We start from the raw sequence: 24,662 nt of genomic DNA on the forward strand, positions 1-24,662 counted from the left end.
CGTGTCCTCTGGGGGGCGGGGCGGCACTGGGGGCCCGGCCTGAGCTAGATACAACGGGCCCCAGGGTACCAAGCCCTTGGGGCGCCAGGCTCCGTGCGTGAACTCCGCGTCTCCACCCGCAATGTACAGACAGGCAGCCGAGACCCAGAGAGTACAAGTGACCTGCCCAAGGTCACCGAGCGTTAAGTGGCAGAGCTGGGACCTCAGACCGTCTGACTTCCGGAGGTCGTGGAGTCAGCTGGTCGCTAACGACTTGCCTGCCCCTCACCCCCCAGCCATCAGTGGACACCCCTGTGCCTCTGGTTTCCAGCTGGAGGAGGGGGAACCGTACCTGCTTTGGCCTTGACCAGCCAAATCATTACTGGACAACTATTTATTGCTCACCTACTGTGTACCGGCCTTCCTGTGACAGCCCCTGCCCTGCTGGCGCTCCCTGGCCTAATGGCAGAGGGACACATTAAATCAACACCTCTGACATGAGCAGTAGTAACAAAGATGGTGGTCTCAGCACCGTCATGGAGCCCTAACCACGTGCTGGCATTGCTCTTTTCTCTCTTCAGTGCTCACCACAGCCCCAGGAGGTAGGCATTCCTAGTGGCCCCATATTACAGATGAGGAAACTGAGGCCCAGAAGAGCTAAGTCTGCTGCTTACAGCCTCACAGCCAGTCCATGCTTGGGCTGTGGGGTCAGTGCCCACTGTTCCTGAGCACAGTCACAGTAGGTGCTGGGGACAAGTCAGGGGGCTCTGAAGGGCTTTTGCAGGAAGAAGGAGCCCTCACCTCCCGGGGAGTCAGGACGGCAGCAGAAGGCAGCCACAGAGCAGGGAGGGGTGGCAGAACAGCCCCGTCCCCCCACGTTATACATGAGGGGTTGAATTTCGGACGGGGCACGTGCCCTGCCCAAGGTCACCCAGCTCGGGAACGGTCAAAGCCAGACGCAGTGGCCACACGCCCTGTCACCACAGGGTCCTGCGTGATCTTGGCCCTGCCCCCACGCAGGGCCCCTCGGGAGATGCCACAGAGCACAACACAGAGCGTGCATGGGTTGCAAACTAGACCGTCTGCAAACTAGACCCACTTCACGGGCCTGGGAGGAGCCGGCCCAGGCAGTGCCTCGAGATGACCACGCAGAGCTCCCGGAGTGGAGCAGGAGGGCCTGTCCTGGAAGGATCCCTCGGGCTGCTGTGGGGGCGGAATAGGTGGCCCTGAGGGTGAGGGCGGAAGCAGAGTCCGCTGAGAAGGTGCGCGTGCTCGGGTCAGGCAGGTGGCCGTGGAGAAGAGAAGGGTCAGTGTCGGGTCAGGTTCTTAGGAATGAGATGGAGAAATAGCCTCAAAGAGGTCAAGTCACTTGTCCAAGACCACCTGGAAGAGACCCGAGATGCTCCATCTCGAAGGCGAGCGTTGGGCTGGGCTCTGGGGAGACCCGCTGCCTGCAGGAGCCCCAGACCCAGTGGGGAGCTGGCAGCTAAGGATCGCGGTGGCAATTTGTCCCACCCGGAGGACTTCACAGAGGAGGTGTTGTTTGAACCAGGGAAGGAGAGGCTATTGGGACAGCATCCAACAGCTGCCTCAAAACAAGCCCAGCGTTATCTGGGGGTGAGGCTGACCATGAAAGAGTGGTTAGACTAGCAGAGGGACTGACAGAGTCAATCTAAGCCCAGAGCCTTCCCCCTCCCACCCCCCACCCCATTCCCTTCCTGGAGGGCCAAGAGGACCAGCACACCTCTCCCCTCCACCCTTTGTCTCCCTGGCGGTCTCTGGGCAGCACCTGAGACTTTTATGAAAAGAGGAAAGACGATGGGCTTTGGTGTGTCTTGGGTCCTGGTTTCACCACTTCCTAGCTGAGTGACCTTAGACTTACCTGTCTTTGCTTCAGTGCTCTCACCTGTGAGAGGTAATAATAATACCTACCCGTGGGATTGTTGAGAAGATAAGAGCCATGGCACAGAGTAGATAACCAGTCGTGGTTGGCACCCCGGGGACATGTATTTTGCCGAGCCCACCATGCCCTTTCACACTGCGCATCTACCTCCGCTTCCCTGTCTCCTCACAGAGAACTCCTCTGCATTCTTCAAAGCCCAGGTCAAATAGCCCCTCTTCTCTAAAGCCACCTCTAATTGTTTTTCCCTCCATGCCTCATCCGGAGTCCTTGAGCATCTAGTCACGCAGCATTTACTAAACAACCTACTGTATGCCAGCTACCTACTATACCATTAAGAGCCTGCGACTCCAAGAGAACAGGAATTTGTTTCCCAAGCCCTGCCCTCGCTTGACTTGGCCTCTCTGGAGGTTTTGGCTCCCGCTACATCAGGCAGAGATTCGCTAACCTCTGACCTGCCGGGAAGGGCCTTCCTCCCTTCTTTCCTCGGTGGGTGGGAGATGGGCAGGGGTGGCCGACAGGGCTGGGAGGGAGGCTGCCCCCTGGTGAGGTAGAGACTAAGCCTCCGTGTTTCTCTGTCTCCCGCTCTGTGCTCTCTTCCCCTTTCTCATACCTCCTTTGGTGCTCCTTCCCCCGCCTTCTTGTCTTTGCTGATTTCTTCCGTCTCGTCTCCCCCCACCCCCGGGTCTGCACCTGCTCTCCTACCGCCCCGCCCCGGGTCTGTACCTGCTCTCCTACCCCCCACACTTCCCTCTGTCCTCTCCTGAATCCCCTCCCCCGCCCCCTGTGTGCTCTCCCCTTCCCCTCCCCCTCTGTCATCTCGCCCTCCCTGACTCCCAACCCTCTCGGCTGTTCTTTTCTCCTCTCTTGCCATCTGGGCTCCCGCAGAACCCCCGAAGAAAAAGCGGTCTGTGGTGTTGGACGAGATCCTAGAGCAGCTGGAAGACAGTGAGGACGGCGGCGACGAGCGGACCCTTCAGCCGTGAGCTGGCGCCGAGGGTACGTGGCTCCAGAGCCCTGGGGACGGGGCACAGCCGCTCCGGCTCTGCGCCCCCTACCACGGAGGCCGGGTGGGCCGCACCGCCCGGTGGGGCAGCAGCAGCAGGCAGCCCCGCCCTCCACTGGTCCAAGGTCAGAGGGGACGATGGCCTCAGCCCACTGCCCGGGCATCCCGGGCCCCAGGCACTGACTGCACCTGCTCTGTGCCCGGCACTGCAGGGCCAGAGAACAGGCGCAGGATGCCACCGTGCCGGGCAGCCCCTCGTGGCAGCACGAGGATCTGGAAGTGGCAGAAACCACCAAGCCCTGCATCCAGCCCAGCCATTGGCTCTTCCCGCACGAGTTCCCCCTCTTGCTTCTCCTCCCAGCAACCCTGAGATGCAGACAGGGCCCCACCGTGCTGGCGCGAAGGCCAGGTTGCAGAGGGACTTCGGGGCTTGCACTGGGGTGCGCAGCTACATGGGCGCAAGGACCCTCGGGCCCCACTGCCCACGAGCCCAGAACACTCACCAGGCTGAAGGCAGCTCTCTGGAGTTGGGCTGTTTGGGCACGAAGCCCCGCTCCACGCAGCACAGACTGGAGACCCCTGCCAAGTCAGCTCACCTCCCTGGGCCCAGCCTCCTCCTCACGAACTGGTTCCCACCTCAGAGGGCGTTAGCGAGAAAGAAATGTAATAATCATGAAGAACGCCAGGAACAGTGCTGAGTGTGTAAGGCGGGCTCCAGAAGCTTCTGTTCTTGCTCCCCCCTCCAGGGCTGCTAAGCTGGAGTTCCTGCCTCCGTCTCTCCAAGGGATTGCTCACAGCCTGGGACGTGGCCTCTGTCCTTCCCCTTCCTCGCCACTTGGGACCATGAGCCCTGGTTTAGTCACCAGAGCGTCTTCCGTCCGCGCTGACCGTGGGGCCACTCACGAAGCACCAAGCTCCAAACCCAGACACTGGCTCATTGGTTGAGCCCGGCTGTGTCACTAACGGCAGACGCCCTCTACTCACAGGCTGGGGACCCTGTAAAATGCAAACAGGTCCCCAGCCCTGGCAAGCAGTGTCCCAAGGCTCATCCCAGACCTGGGGTGCCCACACCTACTCCCGCCTGGAGCTTCACACCCAGCACACACCAGGAGGGGGATGGTAGAGAGGAAAGAGCTATAACCCGTCTGCCCTGGGTCTGAACCCCCGCTGTGTGACTTTGGACCGGCGAGGTCCCCTCTGACCCTCAGCTTCTTTTTCTATAAAATGGGGGTGATCTTGTACCTACCTCAGAGACGGTGCTCGGACTACATCAGTCAATCCAAGTAAAGCCCAGAGCAAGCACTCGTCGGCGTTTTTGTTTCCTTCTTCATCTGGGGCAGCTGGGAGCCCCGAGTGAGAGCCCAGGGATCTTCTGACTTGCTGTGTAAAATTTGGTCTGTGTATTTTTCTGGGAGGAGGTTTCAGTCCACATTAAGCGGTTTTCGGAGTGGCCTGGAATCCAAGGAAGACCACACAGCACCGACAGTCCTGCAAGGCTGAGCGTGTCCCCAGTTCCCTGGGCGGCAGGTGTTTCCTAATCCATCCTAGGTTATCCCTGGGACACAATGGAAGCAAAAGACACAGACCCGGCGTGGCTCATTCCCAGCTTTTATAGTGAGGTGTCTCCCTGACATCAGACCATAGAGCCTGCGTGGGGTCCCTCGGGTGACCAGGCTCCCAGGTTTCCATGGGTCCCAGGGATGACAGGGCTGAGGTCCACCCCCTCCCTCCCCACTGCTTGTCCCGTTAAGGGCCATGTGGATTCTTCTGGTTAAATAAGATTGCAGACCCGTGGGCCTGACACGGGAGGAGGCGACATTGGCACCGACTTCACTGAAGGTACTAGATTGTCCGCAGATCGGAATTCACCACCTCCTGGTGTTGCCATGCCAGCTTGGGCTCTGCATTCAGACCATTCTGGGTTCCTGGTAACATCCACCACTCACCAGCCTTGTGAGCGTGGGCCAGTGACTTAACCTTCGATTCCTCAGTCTCCTCATCTTTAAAATGGGATGGTGCTAACGGCGCCTCCATATACCAGGGGTATTGTGGGGCCCAGAGAGCCTCAGGCGCCTGCAGGAGGTGAATCTGACCCCAGGGCCTCGGGTCTTTCTTGACCTTCATGCTTTACTGTCTTCCCTGTGTCCAAAAGAAAAAGCAAGCAAGCCCCGGCCCGAGCCCAGAGAAAGCTCAGGACCAGCAGAGGAGCAAGGGGGTCATGAAGCTGAAGGCCTGAGGGAGCAGCAGGCAGGAAAGCCACCAGCCACTCAGCCAGCTGCCCGCAGGGAGACTGTGGCCCCTTCGCTCCTGCCTGCCCGTCCCAGCCTGGCGTCTGTACCCCCAACCCTGGGGGCTTAATGTCTGGGAGGGAAGGGCCCCCCCATAAGCAAATAGAAGCAGTCACTTCAACTTCCCTAGAGATCTCGGCGGGGGTACCCAGTCACCCCACCTTCGTGCCACACCTGGCCCTCACCAACGCCCATAGCAGACGCCACGCTCCCCCAGGAGCACTGCATTCCCCACACGCAGCCATGAGCTGGATCATGGGAAATGTAGTTTTAAACCCTTCGGCCCTGCCCCCATGTGCACACTTGGAGTAAAACCACACCCTTCACCACGACAAGCAAGAAGGCCCTGCCTCCCCTGCCCCTGCCCCCCACTTGCTGCTCTCCGGCCTTTGCAGCACAGCCCCACCCCAGGGCCTTTGCGCTTGCTCTTTCCTCTGCCTGGGACACCCTTCCCCCGCTTTCTTCCTGTTTCCTTCCCCCACCTCCACCAGCCACTCTGAGATCTTAGTTTAAGCTTCCCTCCCTTCCTCAGAGAGACAGCCCCGAGCACCTTATCGACAGTAGCCGCATTCCGTTCCTCTCCATGCCCAGCCCCTGCCCACATGTCCTCCTCAGCCGATCCTGTCCCTGTTCCTTTCAGTCACAGCACCTGGACAAGTGTCTCAGTAATCCTGAGCCCTGTCCCCACCCCTTTGAAAGTAACTCTTTAAACAGGAACTAGTAAAGTTCTCATCATTTTTATTATCATAATCATCATCGTCATTATTGGTATTCTAGAATAAAAAGTATAGCTAGGTAATAATAAAATAAAGCCAGGTCTTTAGCCTGGCCCAGAGGAGGGCCTGTCTTTCCCCCTTTGAGGGAGAGGGAGTGTGTGAAAGCGTTTCAGAAGAAAAGCATCCACCCAGTGTGTGCCGGGTGAACTGGGGAGACTCCGGGCCTTGGAGCCAAGGCCCTGGGGAGATTGACAGTCACTGTTGTCACCAGAGCAGTGGGGCACGGGGGGAGCTTTCAGGGAGGGGGCTTCAGGTGAGTTTGAATGATGATGGGACATCAGAGGTCCCAAACCACCAGAAGACGTAGGAGAGAAATTCCAGAAATAAAGCACGGAGGTCACACCTGAGGAAAGATGAGCATTCTGAGGTGGGTCGTGGTGGAAAGGAGCCTGTGTATCCAGGAAGGCAGCCTGGAGGGAGTGACCTCTGCCCGGCAGCCCCCGAGCAGGCCAAGCAGAGACGTGGATTACCCAGTTGCTCCTCCTACAGAGCCAAAGCCAGACTCAGGATGGGCCCACGGTTGCTGTGGTGTAGTTGGGAAATAAGTGAGCCCCTCTCCCAGAAATGACCGGTGTTGCTGTGCTTATTCCTAACCCTTTCCATCCTGGGGGTTACCCGTGGGCACCAATGCCATTGCCACAGTAAACTGGAAGCCAGGCTCAGGCCCTTGTGTCAGCGCTTGTAGGCCATTCCACAGACCCTCGGCCATGGGGTGATCCCAGAGTGTGAGGTCTGCCCCCTTCCTCCTGGGAAACGCGAGCTGGCATCCTCCGGCCGGTTTGCACGCTCTGCAGGGGCTGGTGTGGAGGATCACAGGACTGGAGTGAGCCCAGGTCCCAGCGGAAGCACCTTGACCCTGGGAAGGCGCCAGGCATCTTGCGGTGTCTCAGAAAGGAAAGGGGGGAAACGGCACAGGCCAGAGGCAGAGAGAGGGTGGCGGAGTTAAGTCCTCAAAGCCAACGGCTAATCCTCACCCCCAATCATTCATTCATTCATCCATCGAACACTAGGCATCCCTCTGCACTTGGCACTGTGCTGGGGGCCAGGAATACAGGGACAGAAACCCTGGATCCACACGGGAGTTTGTCTCCTGGGCTTGAAGACCCGAGAATCAGGCAGAAGACAATTTCCAGCGGCCTTTGCCCCCGTGTTTTTCCTCCTTCCCTTTTACCGCCTCCTTGGGCTCTTTTGTCTTTTGTGGCAGGGCCCGTCCCTCCCAGCGCCTGTCTGTGCTCTGCAGCATCTAGGAAAGGATTAGTGCAAGCCGAGCATGCAGGCTTTGGTGAACACAGCCGAGTTTGGTTTCAACATCTAATTCAATTTGTTCTGCCGAGATTGAAATATGAAATGGTTGCCAGTCAAACGTTCAAAGGACGGCGAAGGGAGAGTGAGCGCCTGCTGAAATTTGAATTTTAATGAAAATGACTTTAACCCTTTGGTACACCTTGCAGAAATGAAACGCGCTCCCCTCCCACGAAAAAGCCCCTCTGGTTCTCTTTGCTGAGCTTCACTAATAATACGTGATCCTTTTTTTCAGCAATATTAATAATAACAGATTAATAGAATCCTGGCTTAATAATAAATTTGTTCTCCCACCTTGCCCCAGCCGCTGAAATAGGCACCTTCCCCTAGCTGACTTTTCCAAACCCTACGCTAGACAAGCCAGGCCCCCCTGTTGGATGCCCTCGTAACACCTAAGCGCCTCCCTGGCCCCTGTCACAGCTGTAAATGGTTGTCTGTGTCGTGGTTTCGTGTCTGTCGTCCCTCCTGGGGTTGTCAGCCCCAGGAGGGCAGGGTCCATGCCTGTTCCGTGTGCACTGCATCTCCTGTGCCTCTCGGGTAGGAAGTGCTTGGTAAGTATGTGATGAAGGAACGAACGCCAACTTTGTCCTCCCAGCAGCTGTGGGAGGTAAGTTTACGAGATTGTACAGAAGTGGAGCCTCCAAAGGGCAGGCGACATTCCCAGGTGACACGGCACAAGGGGCTGCCCCCGGGACTCACACCCAGCTCCAGGTAGCGGGAAGCCCTAGTTCCAACCCGCCTCGAGCTCTCCTGCCCCGGGCAGTGGGGCAGCACGTGCTCGCAGGAGAGCCTGGCCCCACTCGGGGCCTTAATGCACACCCTCCTCTGCTCACCCCTGTGCCGCGGGCTGCGCTGCTGACCCATTTTACAGATGAGGAGCTTGAGGCTCAGGAAGGAAGGCCGGCGTGTGCCGGAACTCAAAATCTAACCTTAGGGCGGCTTGAATGAAAGGCATCCAGTCATTTTTCCCCTGATGAGTTTCTTCCTGCTCAGCACCTACTTACCATGAACTCCTAACATGCTGTTTGATTTTGTTTTTAATACCATTGCATGCCGTCAATCCCCAGTGCACGGGCGCATGTTGGGGCTCAGTGGGACTGTGGAGGGCACCAAGGTAGAGCGTGGGGGTGATGGGGTACCCCCGAGACCCCCAGAGGATGGTCACCTCCCGAAGGCAGAGCCCGTGGCCTCATCCCCGGGGGCTCCTGTTGCAGAGCCCAAGGAGAGGTCTGAACCTGAAACACCTGGGCGCGTGCATCCCAAGATGTTTGCTCAGGCTGCTGTGCACCAGGCCCAGCCCTGGGTGCTGGGAGGGACACTCCCGGGTCCCCAGGAGCTGACAGTGGAATATGGGGAGACAGCAAGCAGATGTTTTCTCCTCTGGTGCTCCTGAGGCTGCTTTCTGTACGGGGTGTCCGGAGGGACCGAGGGAGGACTCCCCAAGGAGGTGGCGTGAGAGCAGAGCGGGAAGGAAGGGACGGCGGGGCAGTGGGACTGGGAAGACCACTGTGCAGGCTCAGCTGGGCTGCCGAGCCCCGGGGGGACCCGGGGAGGAGGGCAGGGCCCCTGCGGTAATCCAGGGGAGGCGTGGCGGCTTCAACCAGCGGAGGAGCTGACAGGCGGCCGGGTCCCAGATGTTTTGAAGGTGGAGCCCAGGGGACAGACTAGAGGTCTGGCTGTGGGCTGTGCGGCGCCATGGTTTGGGCCCTTCGCCCAGGGAAGATGGAAGTCAGCATGTGCTGAGGCAGGCCACGTGCAGGAGCTGGCCCAGGGGGGAAACCAGGCGTTGGGTTTTTAACGCGTTCAGTTGGAGAGAGCCATCGGGTGGAGATGGAGAGCTTCCCGGAGGATGCGTGTCTCCAGGAGAGAGGGCTGGACCAAAGGTGCAACGGGAAATCATCTATTTTTCTTTAGGAAATCTAAGAAGCAGCGTGGAGGCTCACAGCTCCGTGCAGGCAGAGCTGGGATGTCCTCGCTCAAAGCTCACCAGTTCCCAGTTCATTATGAAGCCACTTTTAGGCGGTTCCAAACTCTCTTGACCACAGGACCCCTTTGTCCAAGCAAAAGTCTTAGAAAAACCAAGAACCCCAATGTAGAAAACAGAGAGAGTAGAACCGCTCTATTCAAAGTCAGGGTGTAAGGCCCCCCACATGTTCATCCTCCCCGTCAGGAGTTGGTTGGAAAACCACTGATGTAAACATGTCTCATGAAGCATGGAGTGCAGGCTTCTGTGGTACACGAGATGATTTTAGGCAGCCCATAAACTTTATTTTTTTTTAATTTTTAACATGGGTTTATTTTCACATGTATGTTACAATTGGAAATAGACAGCTAGCTCATCAAGCCAACGGTTTTGCCAAGCCCTAAGGAGGAGGTAAAAAAATAGTGAATTTGTATAAAGAAAATTATTAAGAACATGAATGTGATACAAAGAAGTGGTAAAGGGGGCTTCCCTGGTGGCACAGTGGTTGAGAGTCCGCCTGCCGATGCAGGGGACATGGGTTCGTGCCCCGGTCTGGGAAGATCCCACATGCCGTGGAGTGGCTGGGCCCGTGAGCTATGGACACTGAGCCTGCGCGTCTGGAGCCTGTGCTCCACAACGGGAGAGGCCACAACAGTGAGAGGCCCACGTACTGCAAAAAAAAAAAAAAAAAAAAAAAAGAAGTGGTAAAGGGAATTCCCTGGCTGTCCAGTGGTGAGGACCCCATGCTTTCACTGCCAAGGGCCTGAGTTCAATCCCTGGTCAGGGAACTAAGATCCTGCAAGCCACACAGCTTGGCCAAAAAAAAAAAAAAGTGGTAAAGAAGGGACATGAGTGATCTAAACTGGGGGTTGGTAGGCTGCGGGCCTGTGGACCAGGTCCAGCTGCTGCCTGTTTGTAAAAATAAAGTTTTATTGGCACACAGCCATGCCCATTGGTTTACAGATGGTCTAGGCTGCCCTCCTGCTGCAGCAGCAGAGCTGAGTAGTTGAAATAGAGACTGTATGGCCTGCAGAGCCCAAAATATTTACTGTCTGGCCCTTAACATCAAGTTTGCCAATCCCTGATCTAAAGCAAGCCCCTCTAATCTTACAGCTCAGAAAGCCAGAGCCAGAGAGGGCGGGTGGCTTCCCCAAGGTCACACTGTGGCACTGCTCCCCATTCTGTGCCCTTCCCATCCTGCCACCTCTGCCCAGACCCAGCCAGGCTCCCTGGGCCAGAATCCCAGCTCTGCCACTTACCGGCAGCGTGACCTTGAGCTTGCTCCTCGACCTCTCTGTGCCTCGGTGTCCTCATCTGTGGACTGAGAACAATGGCCATACGACTCCTGGAGTTGTGAGGATCAAGTGAGTACAGTATGGTCCCTGCCATGCAGCAAGCACTGTACAAGCGTTCGCCGTAGTTACCCCATTCCCCAGCGTAAGGCGTGCCCCCCGGGCCCCAGCAGGCTCTCGCCATCACCCACCACCCAGCACAAGCCCTGAGCCCAGGGCCTTCTGGCTCAGCAGCAAACTAAGAGGGGCCCTGCAATCTAATTAGAGCATTGCCAGAAGCCAGCGCTGCGTCCCCTCCAGCTTCTTTAATAGACCCCACTTCCCCTTAATTGCAGCTTTCATGAAAACGATCCACTGGGGCTGCAGTGCCCCATCCTTGGGCTCAGGCCAACAGCAAACATTTCTCTGTAGTCGTGCAGATTTCTGGATGGCAGCTGCTCCTGCCTTCCCTAGGAACTGTCTGGAGCCCTCCCCTTCTCCTGGACCCCCAAAACAGACTCCAGGCGATCATATCACCGCCATCTTGCATGTCTGTGTGTCGCCCCATGGTTTACAAGGCGCTCTCGCAGGGTTGAGTCTCGGCTGCGACCAGGCAGAGGCTGTCACGCTCATTGCCCAGGGGAGGAAACTGAGGCTTGAGGAGTGCAGTGAGCCTCGCACGGCTAATACTCCAGGAAGATGCTGGAACAAGGCAGGCCCCCTTGCCTCCAGGCATCTTCACTGGCCACCTCCCCACAAAGTTTTGGCTGCTTGGGAGAAGGAGGGACGCTTGAGGCGTGGTGGGCCACATAAGACATAGCCTAAAACTAAAACACTGGTTGCTTTAATGATTCTCAAACTGTATTTCCCAGAGGAGCTGGGATGTGGGTCCAGAGCCCTTAAGCCCCTCCCCGTCCAGTATTTCTATTCTTGGGTTCAGTTGCCCAGCCCTCATAGAATAAGCATCTCACCGCAACAGTTTTGAGCTGGGAGATCTTTTGTAGACTCTGAAATGCTAGCCAGCTTCTTTACCTGGTGCTCAACCAAAGAACAGCAGCCAGCTAGAGATACAGCCAACTGTGGTGGCCTTGCAGACAGACGGTGTATTAGAGTGTGTTTCCCCTGCTGTGACCCAAAAATCAGTGGTTTCAAGAAGATGGAGGCTGACTTCTCTCACGTGACATTGGGAAGGTGAGCACGCTCGCTCTGACAGGGCACTGCATAGTGGCAGGGACCCGGCTGCCTCTGAATCACATGGCCAGGAGGGCTCTCTCTGTGCAGGACCCGGCCAGCAGGAGGACACAGCCTGGGCCACCTCATGTCACTTCTTCCCACATCTCTTTGGCCAGGACAGAGTCACATGGTCAAACCTGCCTTCAAGGAACGCTGGGAAATAGTCTCTCTCCTGGGTGGCCGTCAGCCCATTAAGACGTGGAGGTCCTGGTGCTGCAGGAAGCAGGAGAGGTAGTGTGGGAATGGCTAGCTGCTGCCCGGCGTCTTCATGGGGCATTGTCAAGATCAATTTCACTGTCCCTGATTTTCACCTTTTGAGCTGACTTTAGAACTCAACCCCACATGAGCACCATTCAAAGATCCAAAAATATGATGCTTCCATGGATTCTTTTTTTTAATTTTTATTGGAGTATAGTTGCTTTACAATCTTGTGTTCGTTTCTACTGTACAGCAAAGTGAATCAGCTATACGTATACATATATGCCCTCTTTTTTGGATCCCCTTCCCATTTAGGTCACAGCATTGAGTAGAGTTCCCTATGCTATACAGTAGGTTCTCATTATCTGTTTTATACATGGTATCAATAGTATATGTATGTCAATCCCAATCTCCCAATTCATCCCACCCTCCCCCTTTCCCCCTTGGTATCCATACGTTTGTTCTCTATGTCTGTGTCTCTATTTCTGCTTTGTAAATAAGATCGTCTATACCAATTTTTTCAGATTCCACATATATGCGTTAATGTACAATGTTTGTTTTTCTGACTTACTTCACTCTGTATGACAGTCTCTAGGTCCATCCACGTCTCTACAAACGACCCAATTTCGTTCCTTTTTGTGGCTCAGTAATATTCCATTGCACACACATACCACATCTTTCCATGGATCCTTATTGCAAGAATTTGGATAACAGGTTTAAGGCCCAAGCGCTAGGTGTCAATGAAAAACCCCAGAGAAGCGTGTGGCTTTTGTTGCTTACACACAGCTTACACGCGAAGACAGGTTTGCTTACTGCCCCGTTGGCCAAAGCAAGTCACGTGGCGGAGCTCAAAGTCAGCAAGGGAGGGGTCTAGCAAAATGCCTGAACGTGGTGGTGGAGGAGGTGAAAATCGGGCCGTGAGTGCAGTCAGGATCCCACACACGACTTAGCGTACCCTGCACCCATCCCTTCCCTTGGGGACCATCTTAGTGCCAGCTCCCATGTGTGGCCTGGATGACTGGGACACCTCGTCTCCCACTTTCCCCCACCGTTTCCCACCTGCTCATCCTTCGTGTCTCGACACCACTGGCTCTGAGCAGTCCCCCCCCGGCCACCCAAGACTCGGGTGCCCTCCCTCTGAGCTTCTCAGGGTTGTCACTGCCACGGTGCTTCCTCATGGCGCAGAGTGTGTGTGCTCTATCCCCAAAGGAAGCCTTCGAGGGCTTGTCCACAAATGAGGGGGGCTCCCACTAAGCATTTGCTGGAACCCAGGTCACCCCTAGTCCGACCTCTGGAGAAGCAGGCCATCCAGAGACTCTTTACTGCCAAACCCGGGAACGTTCTAGCCAGGCAGGTGAGCCCAGCCTCCGAGATGAATCCTCTCTCTTCTGGAGCGTTCACGCTGCCAAGGGACCCAGAGGATGCTCACCAAGCCCCCGGGTGTCACTGGGCCAGCGAGATAATATCCTCCTGCTGGAAGTTTCTGTGCTCTTTGCCCTCTGATCGTCACAGTCACGTGGGCCCCAGAGCTGCTCAGGGGTCACTGACAGATTCCCTCCAGCCGGGCAGCCTCAACCCCAATCCTCCTCGAGGAAGGAGAGCCGGCCCCTCCCCACAGTGCCCTGAGCACCCAGTACATGGGACATGGTTCCCATCCCCGCCCCACCCCCTTTTTAAATAAGCCCTCGGGTTTCAAAACAAAAAGCAAAAAGAAACCCATTCCTTCTGGTTCCCAAGACTCAGTCCGTTCCAACCTTGTTTTCTTTGGGAAACGTTTGAATTTCGAAATCGGAGTTTGGATTTAGCCTCATTTCTCTGCATACTGACCCCTCTCCAATCCCTAGGCCTCCCTGCCCTGGCTTTCGAAGCCGGGAATCAGGGCTGGGCGCACCGCCCATCTCGTTTTGCAGGGCTGGGCTTGTGAAGCAGCCCTTCCTTGTTCCTGCTCGGAGAGGCCAGCCTTGAACTTCCAAGTGTCTGGAAAGCAGTCCCAGTTTCCACATCTCTCTTCTGTTCAGCTGGGTATCTGATCTGCGAAGAAGCATATAGACAGATCTATGCTTTCAGCCCCCACTCAGCAAAGCAGTTTTTCAGAATGGAGAGGGGTTTGCATGTTCTCTGAGCTGATCGTCAATATTTACTTTCGCGGCATCTTGCCTACAGCAAAAGCCCCCGGACCCTCAAGACACGGTACTTGCCAGAAACCCAAGCCCTTGGGGGTGAGAGGTTAAGTTCCTCCCTTTAACCCTGAAGCACAGGCTTGAGAATCACACCAGCCTAGGTTCTGCTTCCCAGGTTCCTGAATCTCTGCGTCTGCTCCCTCTGCAGAGAATATACAGTGTCCCTCCCAGGGGGTTTCAAGCCCAGGGGAGTTGTGGGCTGAGCCACAGCCCAGGGCCTCGTCCGGGGGAAGCACTTTACCATGCATCCCATCAAGTTTTACTGAACGCTACCCTGTGCCAGGCACCAGATGGTGAGCCAGGGGTACAAGACTAGGTCCCCATGGAACTCAACCCCAAACACCGGAAACAAGATTGCAGACCGGGATGCCCCTGAGGCGTGTGTGCGCGTGGGCATGGTGCGGTGCAGCAGGAGAATAATGCTGGGGGGCCTGGCTCAGATGGGGGTGCTGGGGAGGCACCTCTCAGAAGTGATGTCCCAGCTGCGGGGGGAGGGGGTAGCTAGGCGGAGAGGAAGAGGAGGTCCGGGTGGGAGGAACGGCCGTGCAAAGGTGGAGCAGTGAGAAGTGGGGGGGCTGGCTGCTGGCCTCCCTCCGCCCCAGCCCCCAGCCCCTCCTCCCTGCCACCATCCGGACTGGAAAACCCTGCTGGCACCTCCCAGTCCCGGCCACCGCTGGGCATGGACGGCCGCCAGCCGGGGACCGCCGCTGTGTGCCGGGGCCACTCAGGTCCCCACGTCCTCAGAGCAGCCACCTCCCCAAGGCAGAGCCACGTGACAGCTGACCGAGGTTTCAGATGTATCCACTCATGAATATCAATCAGGCCTGGTAATTCACAGTAAGTGGGCTCCAGATTGACTAACAAGCAAGGCTTTCACCCCAAACCAGGACCGGGGAAGGAGAGTGGCAATGGCGTGCGGCGGTGGGCAGGTGTGGGCACGATGTGGCCGCAATTGGGAAACCTGAAGGCAGGGCCGCAGATGGCAAGGTGGCCCGTGGCCACTCGCTCTCGCAAGGGGCTGCCAGACAGCTTGGGGAGCAGGGGTCCCCTCACAGCAGCCAGCACCCTCGGGGGAGCTGGGGGCAGGCTCTGGGCCCGGGACACAGAGCACATGGAAGGGGCTGGGAGAGGGGGTGCAGCCTCTCAGGGATGCTGGCACCCACCCTGGGTCTGGCTGGTATTGAGGGTTTGGGACCCCAAACCCGGCCCCTCTGAGGGAGAGGAGGTTAACCTCTCCCTCAGGGATCTCCTGACCGCAGTTACGGGGTCCAGCCAGAGACCCCAGGAGAGACCGGTGGCCTGGGCCAGACCATCCCAGGAGGACCAAGCCCCTCGTCACCAAGTGAGGCCGGGCTGGTCCTGGCCTGGGAGTTGCAAACAGTTCCCGTGGGTGACAAGCTCACTAACCCTCCCCACAGCCTGGGGTCAGGGAATCGGAATCAGGCACAGCTGGGTGGGAAAAGCCAGACTGCTGGGTAGAAATCCCAGCTCCCCTGCTCACGACAAGCTCTGTGACCTCAGGACCAAGTGGCCCGGCTTTCTGTGCCTCGGTCTCCTCTTCTGTAAAATGGGGATGACAGGAACGCCCACCTCAGAGGATTCAGTGAGCGGGCCTGGGTGGGTGATCACCCCACTGTGTGACTCAGGTTAGACACTGCACCTCTCGGAGCCAGGGCTCCATCCATAGGCTGAAAGAGACATAAAGCCCCTGGCACACTGTGGGCCTTGGGGGAGGGTCCTTCCTTCCTTCTCTTGGCCTCCCCCATTGTGGGCTTGGTTCATCCACCATCCTAAGTGACCGTAATCACCACTGCTCTAACCACGGATTACTTTACTTAATCCTTCACCTCCCCGCGAGATGGGCACCATTATCACCATCCTCACCTCCACTGAGGAAGCAGAAACTCGGAGAGGTTAGGTGCTTTGCCCAAGAGCACACAGCTCCAGGGTCAGCCAGGGTAGGAAGCAGGTGGCCAACTCTGGGCTGTGTTCTCCACCTCCAGGCTGCGTCCCCACTACTCCCCACCCCGTCCTGACCCTCCGTGTCTGCCTCTGCCTGGAAACACAGCCCCACCCATTTGAGAAAGCCTGGCAAGGCTCTGAACCACCCTTTCTGCCCGTTCCTGTGAGCTGGAAGCTTCCCTCCAGCCAGGCTGCTAGCAGCCAGAGCCTGTCCCTTTTCCTCTCGCATCTGGAGGAGTGTTTGGACTCTTAACCAGAGCTCGCGGGGCGTCTGCAGAGATTACATCCTACTGCATCCTTGACTTTCCTGGTGTGGTGCCAACTTGGTGCCACAGCCCCTAATGATTAGGACGAAACCCAGTCCGAGAAGCAGCATCCACCCTCCCACCCCGTCCTCCCTGTGGGTGTGGGAGCAGCATCAGTGTTCAGAAGCCCAGCGAGGACCCGTGCTATGTCTCCAAAGGCAGTCCCATTCTGTCAAGGATGGAGGTCAACCCAGAGTAAGGACTTGAGTAATCGGGGCCCGCATGAGAAGACCCTGAGCCCTCCAGGCACACCTGTGACAGAGTCTCAGGGCTGGGGTCTGAGTCCTAATGACTCAGCCATCTTTCTCTGAGAGCTAAGTTCTGGCCCTGGGCATTCAGTGATAAAATGAAGTCCAGTGATCCATGACTGAAGACTCACCACAGCCCTGCAACCCACGGGCACTGCTCTTTCCCCCCATTTTCAGTTGGGGAAACTGAGGCTCGAGGCTATTCCGGGGACATCCCCAGAGTCTCCCAGCTCCGGACAGGCTGGGGTGTTCCTGCTGGGTCTCCCTGACGTTCATCCCCAAGCCCCAGACCGCCAGCCGAGGCCTTTGAGAGAGAGTGCGTGCGTTGATTCATTCATCAGAATGTTGACCGGCACCTTCCCTGGGCCAGGTCCCGGGGTCCATGGGGAAGAGGGCAGACACAGCCCCTGCCCCTCGGGGCCCGCAGGCTGGGCAGGAACAGACGGCTCAGGCTGTGGTAGCCTGAGACTGCTGAGATGGGGGGGACACTCCAAGGGCACTGGGGAGGTTCCCAGCTCCGATGAGACATGCATGTCTGTGTGTCCTTTGTGCAAAGGACAGGGAAGCCATGCACATGCAGCTCTGGGTTGTCCGGAGCTTAGCCTCGGCTTCAGAAGGCTATGAGACCAGCGCAAACCACCACCTCTTTTGCCCAGACAGCAGCCAGGACACGCATTCAGTGTCCTCCAGTCCCCTCCCCACTACACTGGCTCTTTCTCTGATTCAGGGCAACAAACAGGTAGTTTAAAAACCACAGCCTCTGTGACCCAGGGAGGCAAAGAGGCCGGCTGCCTTCATCACAAACAAAGCCTGGGTCCATCCTCGAAAAGTGCCTGTAATATAATGTCAGGCAGAGAGAAGGGCTGGAAATCGGAGCACGGAGGTGGCATTGGAAGTGGGGGCGGGGGGACACCTTCACATGGGCTCAGGGACGGTCCCACTGATGAGGGGACAGTCATCTACCATCCCTGGGTCCTCGTGAGGATCAGCTGAGCCAAAGCTCACCAGGGGCCTCAGCTTAGCGCCTGGCATGCAGTAAGTGCTCAATAAATGGCAGCTCCGTGGGGGTGATCAGTGTTGTTTGCCTTACGATTCTCCGTCCCACTGATTCTTAAGCAGATGCCGGGTCAGCTCCAAACTCCCCAGTAGAAACTACAAAGATGGATGATATTAACGAGGTGCCGTGGGGAATAGTTGAGCCAACTTGCTGCTGCTGCTAATTTTCATCTGCATCTCAAGTGGGCTTCCGGGCCTCCGAGCTGCAGGGGAGCCTGGCGTGGATTTGGTGGGTGCCGCAGGCACCTGCCTCCTGGTCCAGGGGTTTCCAGTTATCCCTGCTCCATGGAGTGGTGAGGGTTGGCCATCGGAGCTCAGGAAGCCCAGCCCACTACCTCCCATGAAACACTGGGTAGTTTCTCATTTTCCCCTTGAGCAGTTTCACAGCCCAGTTAAACCTGCAGCAAAGGCTCGCTGGGATGGAGACCCAGGCCCAGGAAAGGAGGTGGGCGAGGGGAATAAATACACCCTGCATGGCGCCCTGCCCCTGCCAACAACAAATGAGAAATAACCAGGAAGAGCTCAAGGGAGAAAGTGATTTACAGATCCCAGCCTGGGCCCCTCCCTGGACCCAGTATGAGCCAAATACATAAATATCCCCAGCATGTAGATTCCACTTTGGACATTTATTTTGCAAACCAGGCTGCAGGCTATACAAAGACACCCTGTTTCAGCTCTTTTAAAGTAGAGGTTTGCCCCCTGGCTTATACCCCTAAAGTGTGGTTCAGCCGCAGAATTCTTTTGCTAATTGGGATACTCTTTAAGCGGCCAGCCAGAGTCTGACCATCTTTCGTTTATCAGGGCTGTGTTGGAGTTGGAAGTGCTTCTGTTGAGAACCTCCCCTGAGCCAGATTCTTACGAATAATGCCTGTCTGTACTGTGTGAGTGGGGCTCGTGTGCCCATTGTACAGATGCGGAAACAGAGGTCCAGAGAGATGGAGTACCTTCTCCAGGGTTACACAGCTCAGAAACAGCAGAGTCAGCCTTCAGGGCCCAGGATCTGTCTGGTTCCAAAGCCAGCGCTTTTTCCAAAAATAGCCTGATGGGCAGGGGCAGTGAAGGAGACAGGGGTCGCTCTGCACTCATCATCTCGTAAAGGGTCTCCTTTTCAGGCTGATCTGGGGTCCAGGCAGTTCCAGGCCAGCCGCCATCCTGATAGCATCATTTTACCTTCCGGCTCACTGTTCCCCTTTGTAGCTCGCTTTCAATCAGTGTTGAGCAGCTGAAATGAGATCCCCCAGCGAGTGTCGGCCCAGGTCCACAGGCAGGCCGGACACCACATATGGGCATCTCCAGGTGCTTTCCCTCCCCTTAGGACCCAAATCAGATTTGAGCAGGGACTGTCCAGGCTGGGCTGCACCGAGCCCAGCTTCGTGGGGCCTCAAAGCATCCAAGGCTTCGGGGGCCCAGCCCCGCCGTATCCCTGCCTACCTTCGTCCCAGTCTCCAGCCTCGTGATAATTCTCGGAACAGAATCGTCCAGCTCGGGCCTCGGGGCTTGGCCTTGCAGGCCCTCTGGTGAGCATCCCTCGTTTCCTCCAAGAGGCCTTTCCTTCCATCACCGTATAAAGTAGGGTCCCCCCACACGCTCTAATCCTCCTGACTCTGTTTCATTTCCTTCCTAGCACTTAACAGCCTCTGATATGCTCTCTGTTGATTTGTTTATTATCCGTTCCTCCTCCCCATCAACTAGAATGTTCCCTGGGGGCAGGTGTGTCCTCTTGGTCACTGCCCAGTCCTCAGAGCCCAGCACAGCTCCCGGGACAAAGGCGGGCAGATACCGAGCGAAGGAATCGGTTTGGCAGGTACAGAGTCCTTCAGTAAGGACGGCCCTGCCAGGCGAGTCTCCGCCCCACTTCACAGATGAGAAGACTAGGCCCCGGGGCCTGTCCAGGTGCAGAGAGTCGCCGTTTCAACCTTCAGTGGTGGCCGGCCACAGGACACTTTCCCCTCCATGAAGGAGGGATGTCCAACTCTTGGCAAGCTGCTGCTGCTTCCTGAAAGTGACAAAGGGGAATAAAATCAGTCAAGAAGTTGGAAAGTTGGGTCGGCCAATGTGGCTCTGAGCCCCGGGCGGGGCTGCAGCTGCCGTCTGCACCGGAGCCGGAGCGCCGCGGGGTCTTGGGGTTTGCTGGCAGACGGCGGCTGAAGGCTCGCGCCTCGACTTAGTTAGAATGCAGCCCTTAGATCGCTCCCTCCTCTCTGATGGCAGCGAATGATTGACACTTACAAATTACCCAGCCGAAAGTGTCGAGTCTTTGACCCCTGAGTAACATCTTTGGCAAGCCTGAGATTTGCCAGCATTTTGTCATCTAATTACTACAAATCCCTTGAAAATTCACTGGCTGGTGAATTTTTAATGCGGGGCAATTTCAACGTGATGCATTGCCCAGATGGGTTCTTGCGTTTCTCACCTCTCTCTCTCTCTCTCTCTTTCCCTCTCTCTCTTGGTCTTTCCTCTTCTCTCTCTCTCTCTCTCTTTCCCTCTCTCTCTTGGTCTTTCCTCTTCTCTCTCTCTCTCTCTCTCTCGTGCTCACGCTCCATCCCTCTTTGCTTAACTTTAATAATCTCACAAACTTCTGAATGAGCTTGTAGCAAGACCCCAGCCTGAGTCTGGGCAGAGCTGCTGGAGGATGTGCTGTCCGCCCATCTGATCATGTCTGTGCTCTGTTCTTTGGAAATGGGCCCAAGACTGATCATCAGAAGAACACTTCATCCTTTGCCTCCCAGCCAGCCTGTGCGTCTCTGCCTTCTCCCCCTCAATGTCCCCAACTAGCACAAAAGACTACGCTGCACAAATAAACCAGCCTCCCTTATGACACGCCGTGCAAGTGGTTACTTTCCCCGCGCAAAGGGGTTGGTGACTGCAGGGCCGGTTACGTTCACACTAAATCCTTGGGCAAAGCAAGTATTTCAGCACATTATTTTATTTCATTTTTTCCCCTCGTTCTTTAGATCCTCGGAGGATGGCACTCACTGAGGCAGGGTAGAGATGCTGCCTTTTCAGAGCAGAGGAGAGAGTGTACCTTCCACTCTGGGTACCTGGACAGCCTCCTGCCTCCCCCGACCCCGAGGGGAAGCCCTCCTTTCTCCATCCAAGCACCATACTGACCCGCCCGTGCTGCAGAAGGAACTTGGAACTTCAGCCCCCAGGATGCCAGCACTTAGGGCTTGCTCCCCACAGGAGCAAAACTGTCCTCAAACCACGAGTGAGAAATGGCCCGTGAATGGGAAGTCCAGCTCCGTTCTCCCTCGGAGAGCCGCCCTCCCGTTCCTGCTCAGTTTTTAACTATTTCTTATTCTTTGTTTTTTCTTCACCTTTTCTCTGCATATCAGATTCTTATTCTTAATACAAAAACAAGAGGCCTTTTAAACTTCATCCCCAGAACAGCCCTCGGTGTTAGGTTTTCCAAGTTGACAACACGGAGGGTGAAGACCGCGGTCGCATCTGTGTTCTGGCTGTTGACCTCGTGGAGATAAGTCCCTTCCAGCCACCCACCCGCTCTCCTTCCCCCTATTCAGGGAAACGAGGTTTCGCTTTTCAGCCCCATTTCTGGTTACATGTGTACACGGCTGATAAAATATTCCACTTCACCCCTTCTCCCCATGGGACCTGCCGTCTTACGGGAAGAGGATTTGTATGACAGCGACCGCGACAGCCCGCGTGTCGCCTGGAAACCGCAGTTGGGGCGGGGAGGCAACTCTCTCCCTGCAGCTCCTCTTTATTCAGATTCCCTCTTCTGGCTCTGAGAATGGCCGTCGCTGGAGAAAACAAGCCCTAAGCCTCCTCCATGGGCTCCGGACAAGGCCCAGACGGTCACCCTGCCGTCCTTGAAAGGGGAGACATTTTGCCCAAGTCCCACCCGTTTGCGGCCACCTTCCCAGACACGCAGAGCGGTCGGCTCTGCCCAGCTGTGGCTGCTCAGGGCTTCAGTTCCCCTTCCCTGAACACCCTCGGACGTTGGGTCCAGAGCAGAATCCGGGTGGCAACAGGTCCCGAAGAAGCAAACTTGGCTGGACGGAGGGGACCCAGCAACCGGAGAAGGGGCTGGGCATTGTGCACGGGGACGGGGATGTCACGGCCAGCGGAGGTCGTCCAGCAAGGAAGGAGATGAAGAATGGTCTGGGAGTCCTCCCCAGAGGGCTCTGGATGGGATGTGACACCGCATTGAAGACACTGTTCCCTGCTCTTCCCTCCGCTCGCCGGCTTCTCTCACACCTCCCTTCACCTGTAACTCATGTTCTCAAATCCAGAACATTCCAGAGGCCAAAGCGGGGGCTGAGGGAGACATCCCCAAGCTTGTTTCTAACCTCCTTTTTCAAAAAGCATCAGCTCCCTTTGCTCTGTGTACACGGGAGTGGGGACTTTGCACCCAGCGTTCTGAAAGCTGCCCCCGCAGGTCTGTGTCTGCAGAGCTCCTGCAGGCTGGATGCTGAGGGCAGTGCCACAGATCCTGTGCAAAAAAAGAGCTTCGAATAGGGTGTGGGGTTACTGGAGGGGCGGAGTCTTCCAAAAGATTGGAAGAAGCTGGGGTTCCAATAAGAACACAACCAGCATTGAATAAGCACCCACTCGGCGCCAGGCACCAGGGTGGCAAAGATGAGAGACGTGGTCTTGGCATCGACGGGCTGAAGTTTAGTGGGGAAGACCTTTGCATGCAGATTATCTCTTAGAAGGGGAGCATCAAAGTGGGAGGTTGCCAGAGTGAAGGCAGGGCAGCTACAGTGGCCTTCATGGGCGAGGAACCACACGTGCCTTGAGACCCCTCTAAGGTGGGGCTTAGCAATTTTCAGGCAAGTCTTTTTCAAACAAAGGTGCCCACTTGCATTCTGTGTGAAATACAGCCCGGTGCCTCCATGCCGTGGTTCGATTAGCACAAACTAGCAACACTGGGACCACATAAAAAGAAACGCATTGGGTCTTAAAAATAAGAGAGCACTGCAAATGATTAATTCTGTTAATCTGCCCACTGATGCGGCCCATCGTCCCCTTTGTGGTCCTCAAGACAGGAATGAAGCAAAAAGGCTGATGGGAAGTATGAGGGTGTCTTTATTATGCCTCAGAATTCCTCTACTTTTTCCTTCTTGTTTTGTTTTATTCTGGAGTCTGTGTGTGGACGTGGATGTGTTTGCGTACGCACATTTTACTCCTAACAAAACTGCCGTTATTTAAAGGTCTGGTTTTATTTGAACCGTAGTCTCCACTTGACAGGACCTGCCAACAGTTCTGAGACTATCGACTTTTTTTCCCTCCTTTTCACTTACTCATTCAACAAATATTTCTTGGGAGCCTGGCACTGTGGTTTGCACAGTGACATACTGCTAGGACAGAAAGTTCCGATGTCCCTAAGCCTCATGGGGAAACAGATGATAAAGGCAAATTATACAAATACACGTATAATTTCACGTAGGGATAAGGGCTAGTGTAAGGGCCGACTTTGGTCTGGGAAGGCCACTCCGAGGAAGTGACATTTAAGCCAAGACTTGAAGATTGAAAAGAAACCACCCATGCATGTCGGAAATGGAGGTGGGATGAGCAGTATGCTGGGCAGAGAGACCAGTGAGTCCAAAGAAGCAGGGGCACCTTTCTTTGAGTACAGAAAGTTGGCCAGCATTCCTGGAACATAGTGGATGATGTCAAGAATGGACTCGAGAGATATTTAGAGGCAACCGCCAAGGACACGCCATTTATTCAAACAGGAAAGACATAAATGTTCCAACAGTGAAGCGTGGGAGGTGGGGTAGAAACAGGATGCAGCAGATGCAGTGGGATAAACGGTTGTTTCCAATCTCCTTCACCTGTGCTGCCCACCACTTGCTTTCCCAACTCCCCCTGGCAGCTAGAGGTGTCTAAGAGACAGCTCTAAGCAATCAGACTTAAGCAGAAATCTGCTAGAAGCTTTGCAGGAAAGCTTTTGTTTTCTGGATAAAGAGTGAAACTGCAGCACCTGTCTTTTTGCCTTTAACTTGGATGTGATGCTTGGCACTGCAGCAGCCATTTTGCAACCTTGAGGGAAAGGCCAAGAGAATCACAAAGACAGGCAAGCCATTTAATCCACACTTCTCTCTAGACTTTTTCATTATATGAGAAGAATCGCCCCCATTCATTTAAGATATAGTTAGTTGGATTTTCTGTTATGTGTTGTCAAAAGCATCCCTGGGCTGGTACATGCAGTAAGGAATTGGGGCTGAAGAGAAGTGAATAACAATACGGGTGAGTCTGAGTTCAAAAGCAGCAGCCTTGAGATTCTAACATGGAGCACCAGGTGTGGAAGAGCCCTGTTTGATGGTAAAATGAACCTACTGTTTCCTTCAGTATCTCTACCTCAAATCCCATATTTATTGTGAAGGGCTAAGGGGAAATGAATCAAGATTGACACAGATCCTTTTTTTTTTAAAAACAAGTGATCCTTATTTTAGCCAAAAGCAAGTTTGGTAGACAGACGTCACCATTTGAGAAAGACTGCTTTCTGGGGTTTAATTCATGTGTTCATTGAACTTTGATGGAGAAAGAGCCAAAGGTGATAAAGAGTGAGCAAGAGTGAGAGAAAGAAGATTTTTCTGCACAAGCCCTGGAGAGGCCCTCGTGCTAGTCCCTGGGTTTCTGGGTTTGAGGTACATTGTGACAATAAATGTTGTGTGGAGCAAGAAAGAAAAATTATGAGAATGTGCAGATTCTTTACACGATGTTAGAAGAAGAAAAAAACCCAACATTTATTCAGTGTTTTGTGTTCTCTCAAGAGACCCACATAAATCTTTGTTAAGAAAGGTATGCATTGAAATAGAAATCATACAGTAGCCACAAACTTCAGATTTCCTAGAGTTGAGGCCTCAGAAATGCAACGGTTGAAAACACAGATGACACAGATGGGATGAATGTGGAGCCCTGGTTCCTAGAATCTGGCATCAGGGCCATCCTGATTCTACTCCCTTAATCAGGTCCCAGCTGAGGTCAAGGGCCAACTGGACCAAGAGAAGCCATCATGCCTCAGGGGA

The 24,662-nt window shown here is 55.4% G+C and overlaps 1 protein-coding gene across 3 annotated transcripts in view; it reads left to right on the forward strand.

The window, feature by feature from the left end:
- Nucleotides 1–21,188, forward strand: part of RBM19 (RNA binding motif protein 19) — a 140,413-nt gene extending 119,225 nt beyond the window's left edge. The window contains exons 24-25 of one of the 3 annotated variants that reach the window (XM_081252674.1): nucleotides 2,768–2,878; nucleotides 3,632–4,187. In XM_081252674.1, coding sequence (XP_081108800.1) covers nucleotides 2,768–2,865 — 98 coding nt within the window. In that variant the 3' untranslated portion in view covers nucleotides 2,866–2,878; nucleotides 3,632–4,187. Of the gene's footprint in view, nucleotides 1–2,767; nucleotides 4,188–20,621 lie in introns of those variants that run through there. The other 2 variants (XM_081252675.1, XM_081252673.1) reach the window with 2 other exon arrangements.
- Nucleotides 21,189–24,662: the final 3,474 nt, after the last annotated feature.

The sequence above is a fragment of the Mesoplodon bidens genome, assembly GCF_964165515.1.
Source record: "Mesoplodon bidens genome assembly, chromosome: 13".
Taxonomy (NCBI): domain Eukaryota; kingdom Metazoa; phylum Chordata; class Mammalia; order Artiodactyla; family Ziphiidae; genus Mesoplodon; species Mesoplodon bidens.